This window comes from Suncus etruscus, chromosome 19, assembly GCF_024139225.1.
Source record: "Suncus etruscus isolate mSunEtr1 chromosome 19, mSunEtr1.pri.cur, whole genome shotgun sequence".
NCBI lineage: Eukaryota > Metazoa > Chordata > Mammalia > Eulipotyphla > Soricidae > Suncus > Suncus etruscus.
Window position 1 is genome coordinate 32,831,247 of NC_064866.1, and position 26,858 is coordinate 32,858,104.

The following is a 26,858-nucleotide window of genomic DNA, read 5'->3' on the forward strand; positions in this document are numbered from 1 at the left end:
AAAACAAAAACATGTCACACATGGCAGGCTCAGGGGACCATATGAGATGACAGGGATTGAACCCAGGTAGGCAAATGGCCTATCTGCTGTGCTGTCGCTCCTGCCCCTATGTGCTGGCTGGCTTTTAGATGTCCTGGACCACACCTTTAATATGTGGCCCTTTCTTTAAAATAAAAATAAAGTGCTTTTTGAAGCAAATCTTAGAAAAACATGTCTTAGAATGGTCCCCCAAGCCAGGAGAGATTTCTGAGTACATAGCCAGGAGCAACCCCTGAGCGTCACCGGGTGTGGCCAAAAACAAACAGAAAAACATGTCTTAGAAAAACATGCGTGTTTATTTGATTAGCCTAAGGAGAGCTTGCCTGATGATGGTCATGGGTCACAGATAGAATTTAGAAAGCATACCCCATCCACACAAATCATGCACATTTTGAAGGCTGTCCAGAATTTCGAGTAGTGACTGCGACTGGAGGTGCTCTAGCACTGCTCCACTTAGCAGAGGCTGTATTTGCAACTCAGATCAAATCTGAGGAGCCATGTGTTCAACAATTGAGTCTGTGATGCCATTGACAGCCCCAGGAGCCCAGCAACAGGAAGATACTGAGGGTCCAGGGCAGAGCTCAGGCTGTGGCTGTTGGGAACTGCAAGAAGGGATACACCAAGGAAGCAGAGCGAAGAATTGCCTGCCCAAGGGGAGAAGGCCAGGAACATCTCGAGGAGCAGGGGTGGAACTCTGCCCATCTTGCAATCTGGGCCTTTGTAGCTGGTGCTGGCTGCCGCTCCAGCACGTAGCAAATGACGCCTGCCCGCCTGCTGCTGGGGAGAAGTTGGCAAAGACCCAGCACAACCTGCCAGGGCCCTACGAGTGCTGCTTCACGTCCTCAGTGGAGGTGTATGTTTCCTGTCATCATGCAGTGCCACGAGAAGATGAATAGATTAGGTTTTATGTTCTATTGGTCAACAGAGACCAAGTAGTGAGACTAGGGAGATGGCTCAAGTGGGAGAGCGTAGGCCTGGTGCTCATGAGTTTGTGGGCTTTTTTTGGTGGGGGGAAGTGAACACACTTGGAAGTGCTCAGAGCTTACTGCTGACTGCAGAGAAATCATTCTAGGTGGGGAATCAGGCCCCAGCAAGGCCTTGAGAACGATCCCTAACATAGCATGATGCCCAGAATAGTAGGATCCCAGAGTCCCAAGAACTGAACTATCAGGCCTATACCACAGGGCCCAGCAACCCTGACAGTGGTTTTCCAGCATCATTAGGGGTAGCCTTTTAAAACAATAGTTCTGAAAATAATATAGAGGTTACTGTCAAAGTTCATCCCAGTTCAATCCATGGCCCCTCTGAGCACTGACTGCTGGGAGCCCTGTGCTCCTCCGTACCTCATCCTTGGATCCCAATAGCCAACAGTCAGGCTTGGTTGGCTGAGAAACACTGGCAAGAGTTGGGGGCCTCACTGAACCCTCTGAGGAAGTTCCCCTGACCAATAGCTTTGTCAACTTTGAACACACAATGGAGAAGTGGATTTAACCAGGCAGAGGGAGGCAGAGGACACAGCTCATGATCTAGCAAGTAGCACACATAGACACTTTCTTCTATCCCAGCAAAGCCACATGTAAGGGCCAGGGTGCGGGAGGAAAACTGAGTAGGGATAATAGTTGGTTTACAAGGCTGGTGTTAGACAGGATCCTTCGTGATATTTTTGCTCCATACACACTAGGAGAAAAACTTCCTGGGCCTGACATTCATGTAGCCTTGGATTCCCACTGCAGAGCAAGCAGCCTTTGGCCGTGACCCAACATGGACCCAACACAGGATGCCCTGCACCCTATATGACAGAGGAATGGAGCTGCATGCTTTTTCTTACTGGGCACCCACTAATCAGAAAAAACTACCTGGAAAGCCCTGCTGAGCACACCTGGCTGGGTGACTAAGGGCTGGCATAGCTCCCATGCCCCACTTGGGGTTACGCCTGGACTTGCTCAGCATTACCATCTCTAGAGGGAGAGAATGAGCAGAAGGTGGCTTGTGAGGCTCATGGGCTATTTCCCCAGGTTGGCTGCCTACCTCGTACACTGTTCCACTGTGGAGCGGATGAACTGGCCGATCAGTGCCAGGAACTGTTTTGTATACCGGGAGTGAAACTGCTTTAGCAGGGTGAGCAGGCCAAGGACGAGAGGAGGCCAGTCCACAGGATCAGCAGGCTTGCGGCAGACCATTCCTGCAGGGAACAAGAAGCACCAGTTTCCAGTGACGTGTGCAGAGAAGGCTCAGGAGGGCTAGAAGGGGCCCAGGCAGAGGATAATTTGGAGGGAATAAAGACTGTGGACATTTGGAATTAGAGCTGGTTTGGTGGTGGCCTCTAGCTGTCATAGTCAATTCAATAAAGTGGTTTGATTTTGCCCATAATCAGCTTTTGTTAAGGTAACAATTTTAATATCTTAAAATGGTCTTTTAGTAAAAACTACTAAAATATTGTATAGGATTGCAGAGATAGTGCAGGGGTTAAGGTGCTTGTGACCAACATTGGTTCAATCATTGGTAACATGTATGGTCCAAGCCAGGAATGATACCTGATTACAGAGCTAGAAGTAATACCTGAGCAATATTGTGTGTGGTCAAAAATTCAAAATTAGGGGCCAGAGAGATAGCATGGAAGTAAAGTGTTTGCCTTGTATGCAGAAGGTCAGTGGTTCGAATCCTGGCATCCCATATGGTCCCCCGAGCCTGCCAAGAGTGATTTCTGAACGTAGAGCCAGGAGGAACCCCTGAGCGCTGCCGGGTGTGACCGGCCCCCCCAATACAAAATTAAAAAACAATTATTTTTGCTCCAATATGTGACATATACCCTTAACGAATGTTACACAAGAATCTGTATATTGGGGCCAGAGCGGTGGTGCAAGCGGTAAGGCATCTGCCTTGCCTGCACTAGCCTAGGACAAACCATGGTTCGATCCCCTGGCATCCCATACAGTCCCCCAAACCAAGAGTGATTTCTGAGCGCAGAGCCAGGAGTTACCTCTGAGTGTCACTGGGTGTGGCCCAAAAACCAAAACCAAAACAAAACAAACCCCCCCCCCCAAAAACCTGTATATCTAAGCAAATAAAAATAAAATCTTTGACCGCTATTTCTCACTATCCATAAAATGATCTAATTCATTTGAAATGGAGACTCTAGACACCAATATAAAAGATAAGCCTATAAATGCTTCTTTGGGTAAATAAACACACAGGAGACTAGTTACATGAACTTGGGATAGGCAGAGTTCTTTGATGAGAAAATCAAGTTAAACCAGTTTGTGAGATAAAACCTCAATATACAACTAACACATGTTCAAGTCAAGTTACAACCTAGTGGTTAAAAATCAATCAAATAGGGCCCGGAGAGATAGCACAGCAGTGCTTGCCTTGCAAGCAGCCGATCCAGGACCTCAGGTGGTTGGTTCAAATCCCAGTGTCCCATATGGTCCCCCGTGCCTGCCAGGAGCTATTTCTGAGCAGACAGCCAGGAGTAACCCCTGAGCACCGACGGGTGTGACCCAAAAACAAAACAAAACAAAATCAATCAAATAGATTTATAGATAGGTTAAAGAATTGGGCCAGAGTGGTAACTACAACAGGGTTTGCCTTGCATGTGGCTGGCCCAGGTTTGATTTCTAGTACCCTATCTGGTTACCTGAGCATTACCAGGAATGATCTCTAAGTGCAGAGTCAGGAGTCATCCCTTATCATCACTAGAATGTTCTCAAAACGAAACAAAAAGTTAAAAACAAGCAGAAGAATTGAATGAATACTTAAGAAAGTTCTAGGGGCTGGAGTGATAGCACAGTGGTAGGGCATTTTCCTGGCATATAGCCGACATGCCTGGACCTGGACTCGAACGCCAGCATCTCATAATGTCCCCCAAGCCTGCCAAGAGTAATTTTTGAGCACAGAGCCAGGAGTACCCCGAGAGCTGGCGGGAGTGGCCCAAAAACCAAAACCAAAACCAAACAAAAAAACCCAACAACAATAAAAAAAAAGTTTTATAGGAATGGCCATTAAGAACATAAAAAAATGTTCTTTGCCATTATGGGAAGTCCAATGAAAACTCCAAGGGCTTGGGAGATGGCTCAGAAGGGTGGGTCATGTCTGGTATCACTCAAACAATGCATAGTCCCAGAAGCCACACTTTTTCTTTTTCTTACTCTTTTTTTTTTGGGGGGGGGGGCAGGCACACCTTGTATTTCTCAGAGATTACTGCTGGCAAGCCCAGGTTTGGACCTGGGTTAGCCACTTAAAAGGCAAGTCCCATCTATACGATACAATCACTCCTGCCTTCTTTCCCAGGTTCGATCCCCAGCATCTCATATTGTTCTGATTCTGCCAGGAGTGATTTCTGAGTGCAGAGCCAGGAGTAAACCCTGAATGCCACTGGGTGTGACCCAAAAACTAAACAAGAAAAACGTTTAAAAGAAAGTTGATTTTTCTGGAACAGGAAAAATTTATGCAAAAACTTGGATGCCAACTGTTTGTATGAATAATTTTCCTAGGAAAAGCTGTCATAGAATTCTAGCAGCTCCTGGATTAGCTTTGTCTCCTCGACACTATTTTTCTTCCCACCATGGTCTTAGACGCAGAGTTAGCATTTGACGCTAGTTGAATAAACAGAACGTGAACCAAAGGAACTTCCTTACCACTACTGGTTACTCAACACTAAAGCGAATGTCATACTCTTTTTTACAAGTCAAATAATCAGCTGCTAGAAATGATAAGACCATTGGCCTGTTTGTATTATACCTATAATCTGCATTTCATGAAGAATCATTTTATTTCAGATGCACCTACGCCAATATTCATATAAGTAAAAAAAAAAAAACAAAACAAGGAGAAATAAAAACTTCCCATGAGACAGATTTTGTACAAGAGCTATCTCTGGCTGAAGTTGATTGTTACCATCCTTTTTTTTTGGTTTTTCAGCCACACCCGTTTGATGCTCAGGGGTTACTCCTGGCTAAGGGCTCAGAAGTTGCCCCTGGCTTGGGGGGACCATATGGGACACTGGGGGATCGAACCGAGGTCCTTCCTTGGCTAGCGCTTGCAAGGCAGACAGACACCTTACCTCTAGCGCCAGCCATCTCACCGGCCCCACTTGTTACCATCCTTTATTATAAATACATAAATGTCACACCTTACCTAGGTTTTTGTTGTACTGAAGTTTTGGTAATTGGGCAATCAAAAAGAGAAAGTTGATCACGGGGAAATAGGGCAAGCGCTTCGTGGTTATGTATATCTGGAAACAGAAAGATAAGAGAAGAGATGTGGTTACCAGGAATGTAGATAGCTGTAGAACCTTTTCAAACACAAAGCTTCCATTTGTTTCAATTTGCTCTTCAATTTGCTTTTTCGGTTTGTTTTTGGGCCACACCTGGTGAAGCTCAGGGGTTACTCCTGGCTAGGCCCTCAGAAATCGCTCCTGGCTTGGGGGACCATCTGGGACCCTGGGGGATAGAACCGTGGTCCGTCTTAGGCAAACGCCCTACCATTTGTGTCACTGCTCCGGCCCCCGACTACCCAAAAGCAGATGGTTCTACTGATTTGTTATCATTGACTCCAACCCCACCATCAGTAACTAAAACATTCCTTTTAGGGAAGGAAAGACTTTTGCTCAGGGATTAGCAATTACTACCGTGAAAGCTCTCAGTCTTCTTCCTCTTAATACTATCAACAAAAGCAGCTGATCAGCTAGATCATGAGGAGCTAGTGACCACAGCAGATAAGGAGAGGTGGAGGGAAGCTTCGTGAAGGAAGAAGGAAGCACAGAGCAGTAATAATGTACAGTAAGGAGCAGACAGGTTTCCCCTCGGGCCTGTGCTCTGCCTTGGGAAGTGCCAGATAGGTGGGCTAGAGGTCTTTCTCCCATTCCTGGGCCCAGTGAGGCAGCTCCTTGCTCCCAGTAGGCCCGATTTCCTGGTGGCAGGGGCGGAAGTGGGCATCCTATGTGGAGCACTGGATCTGGTCAGACTCCCCGGCTCCAGGATTGTGAGTGAGGAGCTGGCCCCCGGGGAAGTTACTTAGTCTCAGGTTCCTGCCCTGACAAAGGAACATTTCAGAGTTGCTGGGAGATGAAGTGAGGTCACCGCAAGTGCTTGGCACAGATTGGGTTGGGTGCTATTTAATTGCATTCTCTCTGCTTGAGTTTATTGTTTAAAGGGGCCACACGCCCAGGGGTGCTCAGGGAGGCAGGGGGCCAGGGTCAGGCTCCTCTGAGGTCTGACAGAACTCATAAGAGGCCAATCTCTCGCATCCGAGTTGCATCCCCATTCCAAGGATCAGCATACATTGGGTTTGTTTTGGGGCCACACTTGCAGTGCTCAGGAATCACTTCTGACTCTCCTTAGGCATCACCAAGAATAGTGCTCGGGGGAACATATGGGATGCTGGGAATCAAACCTGGATATGCCACATGCAAGGGGAGGGCCCTACTCACTGTATTGTCCCTCTGGTTCCTAGTCCATCATTTTTGTTGATGTTATTTGTCTTTGGGCCACACTTGGTGATGGCTCTGCACTCAAAAGTCTCTCCTGGTGGTACTCAGGAAACCATTTGGGATGCTGAGGATCGAACCTTGGTTGGTTGTACACCAGGCAGCTGTGCTATTGCTCCAGCCCAGCTTCATCATCTTTTATCCCCAACCCAGTGTCACATTTTGTAGATTTTAGAGGGTGCTAAGATTTTTTTTCTTTGTTTATAGGTCACACCTGGTGGTGCTCAGGGGCTACTACTGGTTCTGTGCCCAGAAATCGCTCTCGGCAGGCACGAGGGACCATATGGGATGCTGGGATTCGAACCACCATCCGTCCTGGATCGGCTGTGAGCAAGCTGTGCTATCTCTCCGGCCCAAGGGTGCTGAGATTTTTAAGGGCTGAGGGTAATACCCTGTGATTTTAGTACCAAAACATGAAGGGCTGTTAACAGGCTCGGCACCAAATGAGACCTGACACCCATTGATAAGAAAACCTGCAGTCCTCAGGCTTTGGCAGGAAAAAGTTGCATAGCCCAGATGATGATGATGACACCGGTCTCCTATGGAGTGAAGCAATGGGCAGGAAGCCTTGGTGTTTGGCACCTCAAAGAGCAAGCCCCAGAGAACACAGAGACTCTTCTACACACACAGCACATTTCACCTTGTAGCCACCACTGACAGTAATGGATTTTCTGAACCCCATGCTCCAGAGTCAGGGCATGCAGAGTGGAACCTTTCCCATCTGACACTGGGACAGCAGCTCTGGGTGGAAGAAGGTCCTCCCAGTATCAGCACCGCCCTTGCCTCCCCCATGCCACTCAGTCCCGTCATCGGCCACCTTGTTTAGGGGGTTGTGAATGCCAGCCGCCTCCAGGTAGGATGTGATCTCATACAAGAGCGTGTTGTCTTCTCTGGGGTATGGAAGGGAAGGGTCTTGATAGTGAGCTTCAATATCAGCTAGGAGCGCCCTACACAGAAGAGGAAAAAAGGCACAGGAGAGATGAGTGTTAGAAACGAGGTGACTTATACAGCTGCTAGCATGGGCTGGGACAGGCCCTCTCAGGTTCTCAATAGCCTCATCAGGAAAAGCAGAGCTTGATGCTCTGTATCTTCTGTTTTCACCAAGTGGAAAAAACTGCATGAGACGTGCTTCCTCTGGGGGAGTGAGACCATATACAAAAGAGGTTTTCCCTGTTCAAATGGTTCTCAATGAATGTGACTGTTTTTCAACATTTACTTTGTCTAAAAAAAGTAACTGACAAGAGTGAGCGAGCCGCAGCAAATCTTGGGGCCGAAAAGAGCACAAGCTCTGGAGAAGGCAGAGGAGATGGCAATAGTACAGGACCCACAGCCATTTCTTCAATCAAGGCACTTCCGATGCTCTCTGGTGGCCCACTCTGATGAGTGGCTCAGTTCTCTGGAAAGGGAGGTGTGGATGTGGTAATAAAGACTTTCTCAATCTGGAAAAGTGTCTGGCGCAGTGTCTGGCCTACATAGATTCATTAACAGACATGGACTGAATCATGAGTGGAGGGAAGCGAGATGCCTGGGAGACAGAGAAGGGGGGGTGGAGAAGGGAGATAACAAGATGCTAACAAACTTCCCAGCCCAGAGATGGTTGTCACCAATGTTGACACTTACTTATTGAGGTTCTCCAGGGCAGCTGCCAGATGTTTGGAGTCAAACCGACAGGAGTAATTTAACTCATTGGCAATTTGCTGTCTTAGAATCTGCATCTGTCCAACCTGCAAACCAGTGCATAAACAGTAAGTCAACACTGTGCCAACACTATTTTACTGAAAGGATGATAGCGCTCCAGGGGAACATTTAAAGACTCTGGAACTGGCTTTCTCACCCGTGGCAGGAGCACAGGTCCTGTTTGACTAGTCTATACTAAACTCAGGAGTCCCTGAAGGTGAATATTTTACAAGCGATTCACTAGTCACTCATTCTCTACCAGTAGCTATTAGAAGCTCCACTTCCTTTACTTATTATAAACTTTGAAACCACTTTGTGCTAATACTCTATTCTTTTGTTTTTTGGGGTCACACCTGGCGGGCTCAGGGGTCACTCCTGGCTCTACGCTCAGAAATCGCTCCTGGCAGGCTTGGGGGACTATATAGGATGCTGGGATTCAAACCACCGTCCTTCTGCATGCAAGGCAAATGCCCTACCGCTGTGCTATCTCTCCAGCCTAATACTCTATTTTTAAGGCTTTTCATTGTTGTTGGGCTATATTCGGTGTTAAGAGATGGAGGTAGTTGGGGGACCATATTGGGTACCAGAGATTAAATCTGGATCAGCTGTTTGCAAGGCAAATGCCTTTCTACTGGACTATTTTCTCTGGCTCCTATGCTCCTTGAATACTTGGTAAACATAACTCTGTCTACCTTACATGAGATTATAGACTGGATCAAGTGGTTTAAAAAATAAGCTATGAAAATCTCAAAAAGGTTCTTTGTAACAATGACAGCCTACTTTGGGGGCTCTTAGCTTTATTTTTCTACTTTGAACACTGTTGGGCATCTCCAGAAGTCTAGGCACTGTAGCAGACCAATTCTTTTATGTGCACCAAGTAAAACATAATAGCAGTGAAAACCATTTGTGAGGAGCTATAATTCTCAGGCTAGTTAGGGAACAGGTTGGTGATCTAGTCTGCTAGCATTGTGAATTGACTAATTTCCAGGTAGTAATGGAGACGGCGTGATGGAGATGGCCAGGATGACTATGAGATGACAGAAAAATGGGTATCAGGATTGAGAGAGATAGATCAGCTCATGCCCCAGTCTAATTTGCTGGCATTATAAAGCCAAGATGGCAATTTTTTTTGCTTCGCTAAATTTCTCTTTTTCCTATTCTAGAAGAGCTAACCAAAAAAGATTAGCAAGGTAGAGAGAAAAAATAGACAGCTGCATTATAATGCCTTTATATAATTATACAACATCAACCTTGCCCTTGCCTTTAATTGTTTTTACTTCAGGGACTTTATTCAAAGAATTTCCTTGAAAATACCAATCTGGGCCAGAGTGACACCACAGTGGGAAGGGCTCTTGCCTTGCAAGTGGCTGTCCTAGTTTGATTTCCGAAATGCTATATGGTCCCCAAGTACCGCCAGGAGTAATTCCTGAATACAAAGCCAGTATAATCCTAAGCATTGTTGGGTGTGACTAAAATTTAAAAAAAGAAAATGACAAAGGAGAAATGGAAAGAGGTAAAGCAGATTAATACAACTCGTTCTTTTCAAAGCCTACTGAATCTTGAAGATTTTCTATTTCTGGTGCTCGCTTTAACAACAAGTTTTGAATATGACTAAAGCACTAAGGAGCCTGGAAGGTGATAACCTTGTTCCTGCTACTTGGCTCACTCGCGCGCGCGCGCGCGCGCACACACACACACACACACACACACACACACACACACACACACACACACACACACACACACACACACACACACACACACACACAGAGGTGCTCAGAGGTGCCTGGTGAATCTTGGCCAACTGAGCTGCTAGTTCTAAACAAGAATGTGGTGCTGCGTCTTAGGACCTGTAATACTGGGGATCACAAGTGTCATCCTGGCAGTGTTTGGGTGGTGGGAGGCTCCGGGGCCACACCTGGTTGTGCTTTGGATGTGGTGGGTATGGCACAATATGTATCTACAGATGGAACTGAGGTTGGGGTATGCTATGCATGCGTCCTGTGCTACAATTCTGGCCCTGGTGATATTTTTGTTTGTTTTTGTTTTTGGGCCACACCTGGCGATGCTCAGGGGTTACTCCTGGCTGTCTGCTCAGAAATAGCTCCTGGTAGGCACGGGGGACCATATGGGACACCGAGATTCAAACCAACCACCTTTGGTCCTGGATCGGCTGCTTGCAAGGCAAACGCCGCTGTGCTATCTCTCCGGGCCCCCTTGGTGATATTTTTTAGCAGTGAATTAGATTTGTTATTTTAACCAAGAAATCCATTCTTACTGGAATGTAAGGTGGTTTTCGAGGAGAGAGCTAGCATTTTCTTATTTAATTCTGTATCATGGTAATCAATACAGTTTTGTACCTGCTGGGTGTTAAATAAAGGGTTCTTGAATGTACTGGACCCTCCAAAAATGACAGAAAGAGCACAGGAGGAGACAAAGAGGTCCTTAGGCACTGAGGTTGTCAACAGGCAGGAAAGCAGACAAGATATTCTAAGGTAATAGGGAGTTCCATTAAAGACATTGATTTCCTCTTTCCACATTCTTTTTTTTTTTTTTTTTTTTTTTTTTGGGTCACACCTGTTAGCGCTCAGAAATGGCTCCTGGCAGGCTCAGGGGACCATATGGGATGCTGGGATTCGAACCACTGACCTTCTGCATGCAAGGCAAATACCTTACCTCCATGCTATCTCTCCGGCCCCCTTTCCACATTCTTCATGGATTCTATAGACAATTTAGAGGGTAATTTAAATACTAGAGAATATCATCTACTTTACACACACTGATGGAAGAGAAAGACAAAAGCAGCGGATGAGGGGTGCAGCTGTTGGAACAAAACTAACATGAACTGGTTATGTAAAGAAGCAAGTCCCATCACTAACTGTGTGAAAGCAACTCTTGTCACAAGAACTGCTTCCCCAAAAAAGCATGGCCAAAAGGAAGCGTTCTTCAGGATAGGATAATGGGCAATGAAAAACCTTGTCAAGAACAGGTCCCGGGCCCGGAGAGATAGCACAGCGGCGTTTGCCTTGCAAGCAGCCGATCCAGGACCAAAGGTGGTTGGTTCGAATCCCGGTGTTCCATATGGTCCCCCGTGCCTGCCAGGAGCTATTTCTGAGCAGACAGCCAGGAGTAACCCCTGAGCACCGCCAGGTGTGGCCCAAAAACCAAAAACCAACCCCCCCCCCCCCAAAAAAAAAAGAAAAAAAAGAACAGGTCCCACCAAAAAATGCATCATGAGGGGCCGGAGCGATGGCACAGCGGTAAGCCTTGTATGCGGCTGACCCAGGATGGACCTTAATTTGATCCCCTGGCATCCCATATGGTCCCCCAAGCCAGGGGCGAGAGTAACCCCTGAGCTTCACTGGATGTGGCTCCAAAACCAAAAACCAAAAGAAAAAAAAGATGCATCACAAAGTTTTAGTGTAGATACAATGGGATATTAAGCAGCTTTTTTGGGGGGAAGGGCCACACCCGACAGCGCTCAGGGGTTTCTACAGGCTCTGCACTTAGAAATCACTCCTGGCAGGCTGGGGGACCATATGGAATGCCCGGGATCAAACCTGGGTCAGCGGCGTGCAAGGCAAATGACATACCTGCTGTGCTATTATTCCAGCCCCGAATATTAAGCAGCTTTAAGAAAGAATAAAATTTTACAACTTTCAGTAACATGCTGAAGGAGGACTGAATGAAAAGAATAGATATAGAATGAACTCCTCTCATCTGTGGGACTTAAAAGATTCATAGCAAGGGAGCAACGAAGATCCAAAGGGAGAACCAACCCTCACAAGTTGGAGGTATTGGAACAAAGGGGTAAGGTAAGGCACATACACTGAGGAGAAAGGAAACATGGGCAGCTTATGATACCTTACAACCTGGAAACCAGTGCCAGTGCAGAGAGCTGCAGAGGCCAGTCCTAGAACTGCTTTAGCACTGCCTTCTCCCAGAAAAACTAGCTCTTGAGAAAAACCCACTTTGGAATGTTTTGCCCCTTCTTGTTAGATTAGCACAGAAGGCAAATGCCTGTAGGACACTCCTTGCTCTTCTAATGACTGCAGGTTTAAGGCAATACAATGGAATGAGGTAGGGAGGTCGGGCTCTCAGGCCACAAGGTTATTAGCCCCCTGGCACCGTGCTTTCCTCTCTTCGGTCTGTCTTACTTTCTTAGTCTAGTAGATTGCGCGAAGGGCTGTTGGGGTCCTTGGGAGAGGGAGGGGTACACTGGTGATGGATATGGTGTTGGAATTATATGCATTAAAAACCGGGCCCGGAGAGATAGTACAGCGGCGTTTGCCTTGCAAGCAGCCGATCCAGGACCAAAAGTGATTGGTTTGAATCTCGGAGTCCCATATGGTCCCCAGTGCCTGCCAAGAGCTATTTCTGAGCAGACAGCCAGGAGCAACCCCTGAGCACCGCCGGGTGTGGCCCAAAAAACAAAACAAAAACAAAAACAAAAAAACCAAACCAAAACAAAAACCCCCCAAAAAACACATTAATAATACTGTAAACCACAGTATGTCAATAAAAGTAAAAAAAGAAAAGGCCTCAAAAGGAAGATGAAGAAATTAATGTAGATATTATAATAAAGTGTAAAATGTAGATTTTATTTTGTTTTGGGCCACACCCAGTGATTCAGGGAGCTTACTCCTGGCTCTGTGATCAGAAATTACTCCTGGCGGTGCTTGGTGAATCATATGGAATGCTAGTGATCAAACATGGGTCGGCTGTGTGCAAGGCAAGTATCTACCTGTTGTACTATCTTTCCAACCTCATGTGGTTATTTTTTGAATGATGAAAGAGAGAATTGCTATAGGCAATATTACAGAGAAATGATAACTAAAAAGTTATCACCCTCTCCCATAACATACCTTCATTATAGCCTCGAGATAAGCCGTCCATATCTTCTGTGTCTTGGCAATGGCAGAAAGATAAATTTTATTCGAATTTGCTAAAGGATTAAAATAGAATTTGTTACTTAAACAAACTTGAGCGTACACAGAGTTGGCCTTGTCACAGGCTGATTTCCGGACATTTACCTACGATGCTTTTTAGAGGGCTGATGGCATTCATGAGGGTTTTTAAAGTCTCCTGAACAGTTCGGTCTCTCAGGATGATTTTCTGAAACATACCGAGGAAATTCTAAAAGAAGAAGGCAAGATCAAAGGTCAAATGTGAAAAAGATGAGTAAGATGACTCTATTCAAATGAATTTTTGCCCCAGTTCATTATATCTTATGTAGGGCACAACTTGGCCCAGATCACACAGTGCTCTGGGGAAAGCAGAAACCTCCAGGTGCTTTTAGAAATAAAGCTATGGAGAAGAGTTGCTGTTTCAAAGACTTAACATAGAAACAGTCTAAACTATACAATGTGGGACAGGGCCATTCTGGTTGATTCTGGTTTTTGTTTTGTCTTGTTTTTGGGCCACACTGTGTCGCTCAGGGGTTATTCCTGGCTATGCACTCAGAAATTGCTCCTGGCTTGGGGGACCATATGGGATGCCGGGGGATTGAACTGAGGTCTGTCCTAGGTTAACGTGCGCAATGCAAATGCCCTACCGCTTGGCCCCAGATTCCGTTTTTATCTATACAACAAGAATAGTTTACTTAAGCCTATGGTCAAGCATAGGAAATAATGCAAGGAAAGTGATGAGATCACCTCGTCAGCCTCCAGGTAGCAACCGGACAACATGCTTACATGTTAATCTTTCTCATAATTGGAGAGGACAATACCCAGCAGTGCTAAAGCCTTAGTCCTGGCTCTGTGCTCAGGGATAGCTCCTGCAAGGTCTCAGGAGACCATATGGGGTGCCAGGAATCAAACCATATGTCTGTGTGTGACTCAAGTGCCCTCCCCACCGTGCTATGGCTCCAACCTCTCACCTGTAACTCTTTGACAATCATGAAGCACAGAAGCCTGTCTAATCCATTCAGGCCGAAAGTCCCCAGCGTGGTCTGGATTTCTGAGAAGAGGCGGCTGCTGGTCACCTCCTGGTGAGTTTTTATATCATACCAGGTATTCAGCTGGTCAATGTGACATGTCATTCTAGAATAAGAAGCAGACAGAGAACACTCAAGTGTCCTGAATTCATCCGAAAGAGGCGGGATACAACAGAATGTGGGTGTTCCACAGGAAGGACAATGATGACAAGGTCTGTATTTGATACTCTCTTGGTCGAGCATTCACTGAACCAAACAAGTGAACCCAATAGGCCAAGGAGGCAGAATTCAGTTCCATTGCTAAGGGTCTGACTAATGCTTATCCCTGGGCTGGGCTGGAGTCTGGTAGCAGGTTGAGAACACAGGTCAGAGTTGAATGCAGCTGCCAGGTTGTCCCTCTTTAGGGCTCTCTTTGAATGGATCTAGCATCATTTCCATGTTGGTAAGAAAGAAACTTCGAATACCAATGCCCTAACTCATATTTTGATGGGGAGAAGAAAGTATTTACCTCTCAGTTCTGGTCGCTAACCAAGGACTCCTTTTAGACTTTAGAGGGTGCTGGTGGCAATGACAACAATAAACAATGGTCACTGAGCACTTCTTTCATGCCTGGCTTTGTGCTAGGTCCCCTTTTCCTCTCCTTAGACATAAAAAATCTCCTGTGACATACAAATCTAAGAATCCTTGTTTCATGGACAACAAATGCTAAGATGGTTCTTATAATGCTTGTGCAGGTGTCAACATAAAGTGCTCAAATTAGACGCTGATATTTAATTCCGGGGGTCTGGTTTCATAGGTATGGGATAAAAGTCCAATTTCTGCAATTTTATTTACCTATTTATTTTTTATTTGGTTTTTAGGTCACACCACATGGTGCTCAGGAGTTATTTTGGCTCTGTGATCAGAGCATCACTGCTCACTCCTGGCAGTGATGGGGGAACATATGGGATGCTGGGGACTGAACCCAGGTTGACTGCGTGCAAGGCAAGTGACCTACCCACCATGCTACTGCTCCAGCCCAGCTTCTGCAATTTTAACAAGCTCCACAGATGATACATCTTCAATTTGAAACACCAATACATACATGTCCTTATTAAATTAGGCTTAAAAGGGAACTTAAGAGAGAACCTGGAGTAGAGAAGCATGAATTGAGAAGTAAATGAGAGGAACAAGTATCATTTCCAGAACTACAAAAAACTGACTTTCAAGCTTCATCAGTCATGTGTCCATCACCCAGTCCCTGACCCTACATGTCTTTAGTTAGACATGACCAATTGGATAAAATTAGTGTTTGACATGGAAATGCCAACCAAGGCCAATCTTTCAGCAAATATTAACGTGGCACTAGGAAGAGTCTTCTAGAAATGCTTCAAGGATTGAACTTTGGGTACAGAGAAAGGCAAACTTAGAAAACTCTTTGAACTGCAGCCAAAGAAATAGGGCAGTGAGTAGGGCTTTTGGCTTTCATGACAGGATTTGGTCTCTGGTACCCTGCTAGGAGTGATTTCCCAAGCACAGAGCCAAGAGTTATATCCTGAGCACAAGTGGCCCTAAGGCACAAAACAAAGAAAGCCCCAAACAAACCCAATCACACACCCTCCAAAAAGAACCCTCCCCACAATAAAACACACAACGCCGCCCTGAAACTCTGAATCACTTATTCTTTTGGTCCATGAATTACAGACCAAACTCATTTCTGTTTTTTTTATTTTTGGTTTTTGGGCCACACCTGGTGGTACTCAGGGGTTACTCCTGGCTCTCTGCTCAGAAGTTGCTCCTGGCAGGCACGGGGGACCATATGGGACACCAGGATTCGAACCAACCACCTTTGGTCCTGGATAGGCTGCTTGCAAGGCAAACGCTGCTGTGCTATCTCTCCGGGCCCCAAACTCATTTCTGGTGGAACTTTAAGGGTGAATCTTACAGATAGTTTGGCAAGCTTCCTAGTGCTGAGAGACAAAAGCAACTTTAATGTGAAGGCCGTACCAAGGGGACATGTCTGGGGCCTTTATTTCAGGTTAAATTCAACTACACTGCATGGATAGAGAGAGAGAGGATTTCCCCCTGGATGATTTCACCCTCCTTCCACATAGTGTGCATCTGTTCAGGCATGGCCACTGTTTTTTCCATCAGTTGGTTTTAGAACAACCTACTTAACTGAAGCTCAAGGAAGAAAATGGGATCTGTGGGGATTACTGCAGACACTGCTAAGATGATGAAAGATAATTTTTATTCTGAGTTCCTTATCTGATCTACATATAAACTCTGATTCACTGGGTTGCAGAGAGAGCAATGGGGTTAAAATACATTCCTTGCATATGGCCAATCCAGGTTAGATCTCTAGCACTACATGCTTCCCTGAGCACCACCAGTAGTGACCCCTGAGCACAGAGCCAGGAGGAAGCCCTGAACACTGCAAGGTGTGTCCACTACCACCAAAACTGAATCTCTGGAAGTAAAGGTACTCACTGTAGGGGTGCTGGTAGGCTCTGTAGTTAGAGGGGTCGGGGCTGTTTTGAGCTGACCTGTTTATTTTGGTTTTGGGGTTACAATCCGTGGCTCTCAGGAGTTACTATTGGCTCTGGGTTCAGAAATTACTCCTGGCAGGCTCATAGTACCATATGGAATGCCAAGGATCGAACCTGGGTTGGCAGTGTGCAAGGCAAACACCCTACCTGCTATGTTATCATAATAAATGGATCGACCATTTTTAAAAAGTGGAGTCTTGGGGCCAGATCAATAGCATTGTGGTAGGGCATTTGCTTTGCACACTGTCAAGCAGGGACGGACCTGGGTTCGATTCCCAGCATCCCATATGGTTTCCCGAGCCTGCCAGGAATAATTTCTGATTGCAGAGCCAGGAGTAACCCAAGAACTGCCAGATGTGGCCACAAAACAAACAAAAAAAAATATAAGTGAGGCCTTGGGTGAGTGACTTTGTTTTTCTACGTCTCAGTGACTTCATCATTGATATGGAAAAACTGTCTGCCTCCTAATAGGTAATGCTACTGTGGGCTAATGAAGGGATTATGAAAAGCATTGAGAAGACAGCACAAGATGAGTTCTCAATAAATGCTATTTCTTCCGAGCTCAAGGGCTTGGGTGTAGGGAGAAGAAACAAAATGATTGTCAAAGATCAAGATGAGAACTGACAAGTACAGACTCAGAAACTAGGATAGGGGAAGTGGCCACAGTTAGATGTAGTCTGGGTGACCAATTTGTAATAAAACAGTTTTACCCTAGGGGCCAGAGTGGTGGAACAGTGGTAGAGCGTTTGCCTTGCACTCGGCTGACCCACGACGATCCTGTGTTTGATCCCTGGCATCCCATATGGTCCCCCCATCCAAGAGTGATTTCTGAGAACAGAGCCAGAAGTAGCCCCTGAGCACTGCTGGGTGTGCCTCCCCCCAAAACCCCCCCTCCCCCCCAAAACAACCCAGTTTTATCCTAGTGGAGATCGGCAGGTCATGTAAGTAGAACACTATTTGGGAAAGGGAAAGAGGCGAGATAAATAGAAGAAAAAAATGGCACTTCAGGTCACTGTGATCTATTTCTTTGGTTTGGAGCATCCTCAGTCACACAGAGGAAAATACACACAACAAGAAAAGGTGAATTTAACACTGAAACTGGTGCTACTATTTGTGTTTCTTACCACCCAGCAGCTTCATTCATAGTGTACCATTGTTCGATGCAGCCAAACTAAAGTGTAACAGGAAATTTGGGCATCGATACCATTTCTATTGGCACAGTCTGTCTGATGTGACATTAAAGTGTAAGCCACTGGTGTTCTGCACTGCCCATCAGATACCCAAGGGAAAGTCACTATTGGTATGAGCCACTAGTGTCTATATGCTAGTCTCACCTCCCTATTCCCCCCCACCCCCTTTTCTTTTTGTGGCATACCAGTGGTGCTTGGAGCTAATTCCTGGCTCTGTGCTCAGGGATCATTCCTGGAAGGCTCAGGGGGCTATCTGAAATTCTGGGGATAGAACCTTGGTCAGCTGCACTCAAGGCAAGAGTTCTCTACCTATTGTACTATCGCTCCAACCCACTACTTTTTTCTGTTTTTGGAATACAACCAGCTGTGCTTGGGACTTACTCCTAGCTCTGTGCTCTGGGATCTCTCTTGGTTAGGCTCATGGGATTCCAGGAAATGAACCCAAGTCAGCAAGCTGCATGCAAGTACCTATCAATTTTATTACTGCTCTGGTCCCAATTTCATTCTTTTAATGAATCCAGTTTGAAGGGTTCATTACAGTTTTAGCGGGGACCAAGGAAATATTTTGAGCACATGCTCAAAATACGCTGTTTGGGTCCAAGACCCAGTGGAATTTAGAGACACCTACTTTGGGTCCGTGATCCGTAGAATTTCTCGGCAGAGTCGGCCAATAAACGTCACAGACTCATCCACAGGGGTAAACTTTGGTATTGGAATATGTGTGGACTGGTATATACTTTGCCAGTCTTGAATCTGGAACACAAGAGTGAGATATAATTAGCAATTGATGATAAGGTATAATAGAGTGGTCCTTTCCCCACATCATCAAAATTAACACTGCAGAAAGAAAAGCAATAAATGCTCCTTGGTTTCAAAGAGTAAAAATGCATTGGGCCCGGAGAGAGAGCACAGCGGCGTTTGCCTTGCAAGCAGCCGATCCAGGACCAAAGGTGGTTGGTTCGAATCCCCGTGTCCCATATGGTCCCCCATGCCTGCCAGGAGCTATTTCTGAGCAGACAGCCAGGAGTAACCCCTGAGCACCACTGGGTGTGCCCCCCCAAAAAAAAAAAAAAAAAAAAAAAAGCATTAATATCCCTTGAATAATGCTTAAATATAGCATGCATAGCTAAGAAATATTTATGCAAAAGTGAAGTGTTGACAAGTTATCGGAACTTCTGGCTGTTTCTAGGTCAAGGCATAATATAAAAATAAATATCAGAAGGCTGGAAGACATTTAATCTTTCAAAATCATTGCCTGATCAGCTTCCTAAATTAAAAACTCAAGTTATTTTATAAATTAATAACTAACTCTTAACTAATAATTCTTGCACTTAAATTTTGGTATTTGGGGGCTGAAGAGATAGCATGGAGGTAAGGTGTTCGCCTTTCATGCAGGACAGTGGTTCGAATCCCGGCATCCCAACCAACCAACCAACCAACCAACCAACCAACCAACCAACCAACCAAGACTTTGGATCTTGGTAATCAGGAGAGATAGTAGAGGGGTGAGGGTACATGACTTATGTGGCTGACCTTGGCTGGATTCACCAGTACCCGATGTCCCAAGCATCACCAGGAGAAACCCTGGGCCTCCTGAGCATTGCTTGGGAGGGAACTCCTTCCCAAATTAAACTTGGTGCTTGGGCTGAGGAAAATGCCATCAGGGGTGGAAGTCATGCCAGTTATGTGTGGCTGAGGTTCTGAGTTTGATTATGGTGCTGCACTGTTATTGTGGCTCTCTGAGCATCACCCTTATGGCCCCAAGTACCACCAAGAACTGAGTTGTTAGATTCCTGTCTCTGAGAGTGGCCCAGAGCCACCTATTCCCCATCATCAGTGGGTGTGACTCCACTTAAAAAATAAAAGAGAATTTGGTGCTTATAAAACCAAGTTAATGGGGCCGGAGAGATAGCATGGAGGTAAGGCGTTTACCTTTCGTGCAGAAGGTCATCGGTTCGAATCCCGGCATCCCATATGGTCCCCCGTGCCTGCCAGGAGCAATTTCTGAGCACGGAGCCAGGAAAAAACCCTGAGCACTGCCAGGTGTGACCCAAAAACCACCAAAAAAACAAAACAAAACAAAACAAAAACCAAAAAAAACAAAAAAACAAAAACCAAGTTAAAAAATGGGCAAAGCTTGCAAATAGACATTTCTATAAAAGAGATATATAAGGGGTCAGAAATAGTGTGGGAGGTGGGGCGTTTGACTTGCATGTAGAGAGATGGTGGTTTGAATCCTGGCATCCCATATGGTCCCTGAGCCTGCCAGGAGTGATTTCTGAGCGTAGAGCCAAGAGGAACCCCTGAGTGCTGCTGGGTGTGACCCAAAAACCAAAAAAAAAAAAAAAAAAAAAAAAAGACATATAGGTGGCTAATAATCACATACTTCCCATTTTCCAGTATGGATTGAATTTTTAAGTATTTTTGGGAGGGCGGACTTGAATCATACTTAGCAGTGTTCAGGAGGAGTGCACATGTTCAGGGAAGCTGGGTATGTACTGAAGTTGGCTGCATGGAATGCAAGTGTTCAGTAACTTATCATACATACTATCTCTTTAGCCCCTAGAATTAAAAAAGTATGACATGTGTTGAAGATGTTAAGAAATTAGAATATTGACATGGCTAGGAGGAATGGACAATGTATGAACAGTCTGGTAGCTCATCTGTAAGTTAGAACAAAATCACCTTTATCACGGGCAATTATATATAGGCAGCTCAAGATCCCCTGAAGTTCTGTGTCTTCTGACCTTCCCTCACTTGGGTCATGACAAAGATCACAATAGTTCCATTCTACAGTCATTTAACTGTGTGTGCTTTCTCTGCAGGATAGCAAGTTGCTAAGGTTAGTGCCCTTCTGCACTATATACTCCCCAAGGGGCTGGAGTATAGTGGGTATAGTGGGTAGGGTTTTTGCCTTCCATGAGGCCAACCCATGTTCAGTACATCTCAGGAGTAATCCCTGAGTACTGCTGGGTATGCCCCCAAACAAAAATTTACTCATTATCAAGTGGCTCTTCCTGTTCAATAAATATTTACCAAATTTTTCTTGTTGGCATTGGGGGTTTGGGACTATACTGAAAATGTCAAAAGTAACAAATAGTCAAGAATTGGAAAATTTACTCAGGTACCTTTGTTCTCAAGAAGTTATTACATTCTTGTTCTACATTGTAATTTATAATTCGAGAGACTTCTTCCTGCCAAATCTTCAGGCCGTAAATGTTGACATAGTCCTGGATGTATTCAAAAGAACGATGGAATCCATCCATGGCAGCTCCCAACTCTTTTAACTTGGGCATCAACTCACTTGGCTGTGAACAAGGGGAAAATGAATCTATAAAAATGGGATGGATTACCCACTCTTATTGATATTCTTTTATCTTTAAATTTCGGTTTGGGGCTCCTTCCAGCAATGTTCAGGGATTACCCCTGCTCTATATTCAGGAATCATTACTATTGGTGCTTGAGAGACCATATGAGATACTGGGGATCAAATCAGAATTAGATGCATGTAAGGCAAATACCCTACTGCTGTACTGTTGCTCCAGCTCTGGAAACAATGATTTTATTTCCTACCTCATGTGGATTGGCTAAGTGATGTAAGACATTCAGTACAGAATAGATTTCATTCCTTTGGGAAAGACATTTCCCATAAAAGAATCTAGAAAATGAGTGTCAATTTCTTTAATATCATTAGATAAATTAAGAAAAAAATACATATTTAGTTTTAAAACAAAATATTTTAAGTTCAATTCACTGAGAAGGAAAGATACAAATTTTAGCCATTTTGGGAGATATATATGGAGAAAACGATCATATTCTTTAATACATTAAGCAAAACAAATAGAGAAGAATTATCCTAGTTCCTAACTACTTTAGGCATAACTTTTTCTGTTAAGAAGTAACTCTGGGGAGCCGGAGTGATAGTGCAGTGCTGCCTTGCATGCAGCTGATCTAGCACGGACCTCAGTTCAATCTCTGGCATCCCATATTGTCCCCCAAGCCAGGAACAATTTCTGAGTGCATAGCCAGGAGCGCAGTCATCGGGTGTGACCCAAAAACCAAAAAAAAAAAAGAAGTAACTCTCAGGTTAGAGAAATAGTAGAATGGGTTGGACACTTGCTTTTCACAAAGCAGACCCAGATTTGATCCCTGAAACCACAAACTGTCCTCTTGAGCACTACCAGGAGTGATCTCAGAGCACCACCAGGTGTAACCCCAAAACAAAAACAAAAAAATAGTTCTGGGGGAGGGGGGGCTGGAGAGATAGCATGGAGGTAAGGAATTTGTCTTTCATGCAGAAGGTCATTGGTTCGAATCCGGCAACCCATATAGTCCCCCAGCCTGCCAGGAGCAATTTCTGAGCGTAGAGCCAGGAGTAATCCCTGAGCACTGTCAGGTGTGACACCCCCCAAAAAAAATTCTGGGGGCCAGAATGGTCATAAAGCACGTTGGGTGCTTTCCTTACATGCAACCAATCCCTGGCATTACTTATGATCTCCTGAGAAGTTTCAGGAGCAATTCCTGAGCACAGAGCCAGGAGTAAGCTCCAAGCACAATTGGCCCCAAACCCCAAAAACAAAGGAAATAAAAAAGGACTGGACACAACATTTCTAATTTTAAACTAAGAATCAACTGAAGGAAAGGAAAGGCTTAAAGAAAGATTTTCTTCAAAAGGAGAAGGGGTGGGGAGAGAAAGGGAGAGAGACTGAGAAAGTAAGTAAAAGAGAAGTAATTTGCCTGCCCTAGAGTAAGGTGCAGAGTGTGTGTGTGTGTGTGTGTGTGTGAAGAAAAAGATTTTCTTCAAAAGGAGAAGGGGTGGGGAGAGAGAGAGAGAGAGAGAGAGAGAGAGAGAGAGAGAGAGAGAGAGAGAGAGAGAGAGAGAGAAGAGAGAGAGAGAGAATGTGTGTGTGTGTGAAGAAAAGCGATTTGTCTTCCCTAAAGCAAAGTGGGGTGTGTGTGTGTGTGTGTGTGAGAGAGAGAGAGAGAGAGAGAGAGAGAGAGAGAGAGAGAGAGAGAGAGAGAGAGAGAGAGAGAGAAAGGAGAGAGACAAACAGGAGACATCAGTGCCAGTGATAGGAAGGGTGCACTGGTGAAGGATGGTGTACAATGTATGACTTAAATCCAACAATGAAGTATTTTGTAACCACAGTGCTTAAATAAAGCAATTAAAATATTTATAAAGAAAAAAATCATAATATATACAATATATGATCAAAAACCACACCATTTGATTATACTGAACATCACTTAATGGGATATTCAGTAGGTAGGAGGACACTACTTGTTTGAGAGCTCCAAGTGTCCTTTGAGGATCTCTGCAAGTTGAGAATCGAGGGCAGAGACATTTTGGTCACAGGTACCTTGGCTCGAGGGTTGAAGATTAATCCTCTATGAAGAGCATAAGCAACACGCTTAACTAGCTCCTTCCTTATTCCATCCTCCAGCAGCTGTTTTGGATCCACCTATGGACAAAATAAAAAAATCACCCAAGGGCTATGAGTCAAAGTCTACTCCAGTGGAAGACTACGGGAAAGAGCATTCTAGAATGAGTATTGGTGCTCTTTCCTGACTAAATTTTAGATGACTGCATTTGTACCCCTTTCTTTATTCTCTTTGATCTCACACAGCTTGGACAGAATTATTATATATGACATCTCTTTAGAATTCAGTTTCTATCTCTGAAATGAATGACATTTCAAAGATGGTGGTATTAAAACACACACAAAAGAGAGGGTAGGTACATAAACATGTAACCATGTTTGCTTCACTCTTAACCACGATATTAAACATGTAAGTGGTTTTCTTGTTCTTTTTTTGTGTGGGGGTGGGCACACCCAGCACTGTTCAGGGATTACTCCAAATTTTGCAAGCAGGGATCATTTATGGTGGTGTCCAGGAACAGTATGGAATCTTGGGGATCAAACCTGGGTGAGATGCATACAAGGAAAGTGCCTTCCCCACTGTACTATTGCTGCAGCCCAGCAGTGGCTTTTCTTATAATGAGAAGGTGGTGGAATTAAAGATTTGCACCTGAAATGAATGCATATTCTCTTAGGGCATCTATGTACCTACAAACCCATGCTTTGGGTTGGATCACGCTAGAGTTATAACAATTCATTTTGCTTCCAGCACTCTTGGAGGCTGTCTGTAATTAGGGAGATAAAACAAAGCCTGTTTGCCAACTATAAGTTTATTTTGGGGACCCTTTTCTTGGTAATGGGAAGCTTTTGTTACTCCCTAGAAGAACTCTACTATTAAATCCATAAAACATCAAATATTTTGCCATTCCTTTGAATTCCCTGAGACTTGATTTAATTTGGAAAGAACCATTTTTTTTAAAAAAGCCATAAAGCCCACTGATGGGTGCCTCCTGGATCTGATTAAACTTGAACTTCCAGGAAGACAAGTGCAATAAATGTTGCACAACTACAAAAGCCAGAGAAACATGGTGAGTAACTGTGACTATTTAATGGGAAAAATCCAAACTGTGGTGAGATCAGGGGCTTTGGAGGGGTCCTTAAGAGACCAATCATAAGGAAAGAAATAGAAGGCCAAAGATTATAAGAGACTTAAAAGACATAAGGTTTCCTTTTACTGGGTTAATCTGGAGATATACTTTTGAATAATAAAACTTGATCAGGGCTGGGGTGACTACTCAAAGGGCTGGCACATGAAAACATGCTTTACATTACTAATTATCAGGTAGATGCAAATCAAAACAAGAATGAGATATCATCTTATGCCAAAGAGACTGGCCTACACAAGGAACATGAACAATCAGTGCTGGAGTGGATGTGGGAAGAAAGGAACTCTCATTTGTTGCTGGAAAACATATGGTTGTTCCTTAAAAATTAGAAATTGAACTCCCATATGATCCATCAATACCACTACTAGTGATCTGCCGTAGGAACACAAAAACAAAATACAACAATACCTTCTGCACTCCTATGTTCATTACAGCGCTAATTACAATGGTCAAAATCTGGATAACCCAGATGCCTGACAATAGACGAGTGGCTAAAAAAAATGTGGTACATTTACACTATGGAATACTATGCAGCTGTTATGAAAAAAATGAAGTCATGAAATTTGCCTAATCATGGGTGGACATGGAAACTATTATGCTGAGTAAAATAAGTGAGAGAGAGAAAGAGAGAGAGATAAACACAGAATAATTTTATTCATTTGTGGGATTTAGGAAAAATAAGACAGTGTGGAATAATACCAGAGACAATAAAATGACCAACCCATGATATGAAACAAAGAGTAGTAAGAGCAGTTAGAAAAATAACTATACTAATGACTAACATGAGAAAGACAGAGAGAGAAATACAATGTCTATCTCGAAGAAAGGCAGGGGAAGGGGAAGGAGGGAAGTGGGGGACACTCGTGGTAGGAAAGTTGCACTACTGAAGGGTGTGTGTGTGTGTGTGTGTGTGTGTGTGTGTGTGTGTGTGTGTGTGTGTGTGTGTGTGTGCATTTTATGACTGAAATCCAATTATGAAAAGATTTACAACCATGGTGCTTAGTAAAGAAATTATTTTAAAATTCAAAACAAAGAGGGTGAGTTACTTTGTCTAAATCATTTTGTTATTATAAAGCTTAAAAATAAATTTTAGGGCCGGGCGGTGGCGCTGGAGGTAAGGTGCCTGCCTTGCCTGCGCTAGCCTAGGACGGACCGCGGTTCGATCCCCCGGCGTCCCATATGGTCCCCCAAGAAGCCAGGAGCAACTTCTGAGCGCATAGCCAGGAGTAACCCCTGAGCGTCACAGGGTGTGGCCCAAAAACCAAAAATAAATAAATAAATAAATAAATAAATTTTAATGTTAATGTATTTAAAAATAAATAAGGGGCTGGAGAGATAGCATGGAGGTAAGGCATTTGCCTTGCATGCAGAAGGACAGTGGTTCAAATCCCGGCATCCCAGATGGTCCCCCGAGCCTGCCAGGAGCAATTTCTGAGCATAGAGCCAGGAGTAACCCCTGATTGCTGCCGGTGTGACCCCAAAACCAATAAATAAATAAATAAATAGATACTAGTTGATGACAATACTTCTTGGGTCAAGGAACTCTTGAAAATAATTATAAATTCTCTCTTCCTCAATTAATATGACTGTCAGGGACTAGAGAGATAGTACAATGGGTAAAGTCCTTGTCTTGTTTGAACTGGGTTTAATTCCTAGTACCTCATGGTCTCTCAAGCCTACTAGGAGTGATCCCTGAGTAGAGCCAGCAGTAAGTTCTGAGTATTGCTGGGTGTAACCCCAAATCAAAGAAAACCTAAGTAAAATAAATAAAGATCAAAAGCTTGGTACAAAAATAGTAAGGCATATGCCATCACACTCTAGGTTCTGTAGGATAAATTCCACAAAAACCCAAACCACAAGGCTAAAGAGATGAACAACAACAACAAAAGTTTACCTTGATGATGCCAACCAAAGTAGTTTTCATCATTAAGATGCCTTCGGTAAAAATGGAAATAGCATGAGTAAGCTTGGCAACCTTTAACAAAGAAAAAAAGATTAATGAAATGGTTCTCATAAAACTCACCATTTCTACAGGAAGATGAAATAACTGTTTAATAGCTCTAGAAGTGGCAGAGCAGTCAGAATGAATATGCAGGGCTGGAGAGATAATATAGCAAGTATAGCAAGTTTTTTACACAGCAGACCCAGGTTTGACTCCTGGCATCCCATCTGGCCCCCTACGCCCTGTCAGGAGTGATTCCCTGAACAGAGAGCCAGGAATAAGCATTGTACACAGAACCAGGAGTAAATCCTGAAAACCACCTGGTGTAGCCCCAAATATAAACAATGCAGAAATAGATCAAAATAAACAAGTATGCAGTTATAGGTTGTCCAAGTGCACAGGCCTGCTCAGAAACCACACTCCACAGCATAAAGGAAATAGCTGTGTTAGACACAGTAGGTAATTTTGTCAGGACTATAAATCTTTCTTTAACCTCTGACGTATCATTTTCTCTTCAGTTTCTTGACTGTAAAA

The 26,858-nt window shown here is 44.4% G+C and overlaps 1 protein-coding gene across 1 annotated transcript in view; it reads right to left on the reverse strand.

The window, feature by feature from the left end:
* Window positions 1-26,858, reverse strand: part of WASHC5 (WASH complex subunit 5) — a 68,726-nt gene that overhangs the window by 1,469 nt on the left and 40,399 nt on the right. Inside the window, exons 18-28 of the mRNA XM_049765661.1 lie at window positions 26,277-26,357; window positions 23,217-23,318; window positions 20,985-21,164; window positions 18,485-18,609; window positions 14,082-14,244; window positions 13,237-13,339; window positions 13,069-13,148; window positions 8,147-8,250; window positions 7,344-7,473; window positions 5,176-5,272; window positions 2,068-2,221 (exon numbers count right to left, since the gene is read on the reverse strand). Of these exons, the coding sequence (XP_049621618.1) occupies window positions 2,068-2,221; window positions 5,176-5,272; window positions 7,344-7,473; window positions 8,147-8,250; window positions 13,069-13,148; window positions 13,237-13,339; window positions 14,082-14,244; window positions 18,485-18,609; window positions 20,985-21,164; window positions 23,217-23,318; window positions 26,277-26,357 (1,319 nt within the window). The remainder of the gene's footprint in view (window positions 1-2,067; window positions 2,222-5,175; window positions 5,273-7,343; window positions 7,474-8,146; window positions 8,251-13,068; window positions 13,149-13,236; window positions 13,340-14,081; window positions 14,245-18,484; window positions 18,610-20,984; window positions 21,165-23,216; window positions 23,319-26,276; window positions 26,358-26,858) is intronic.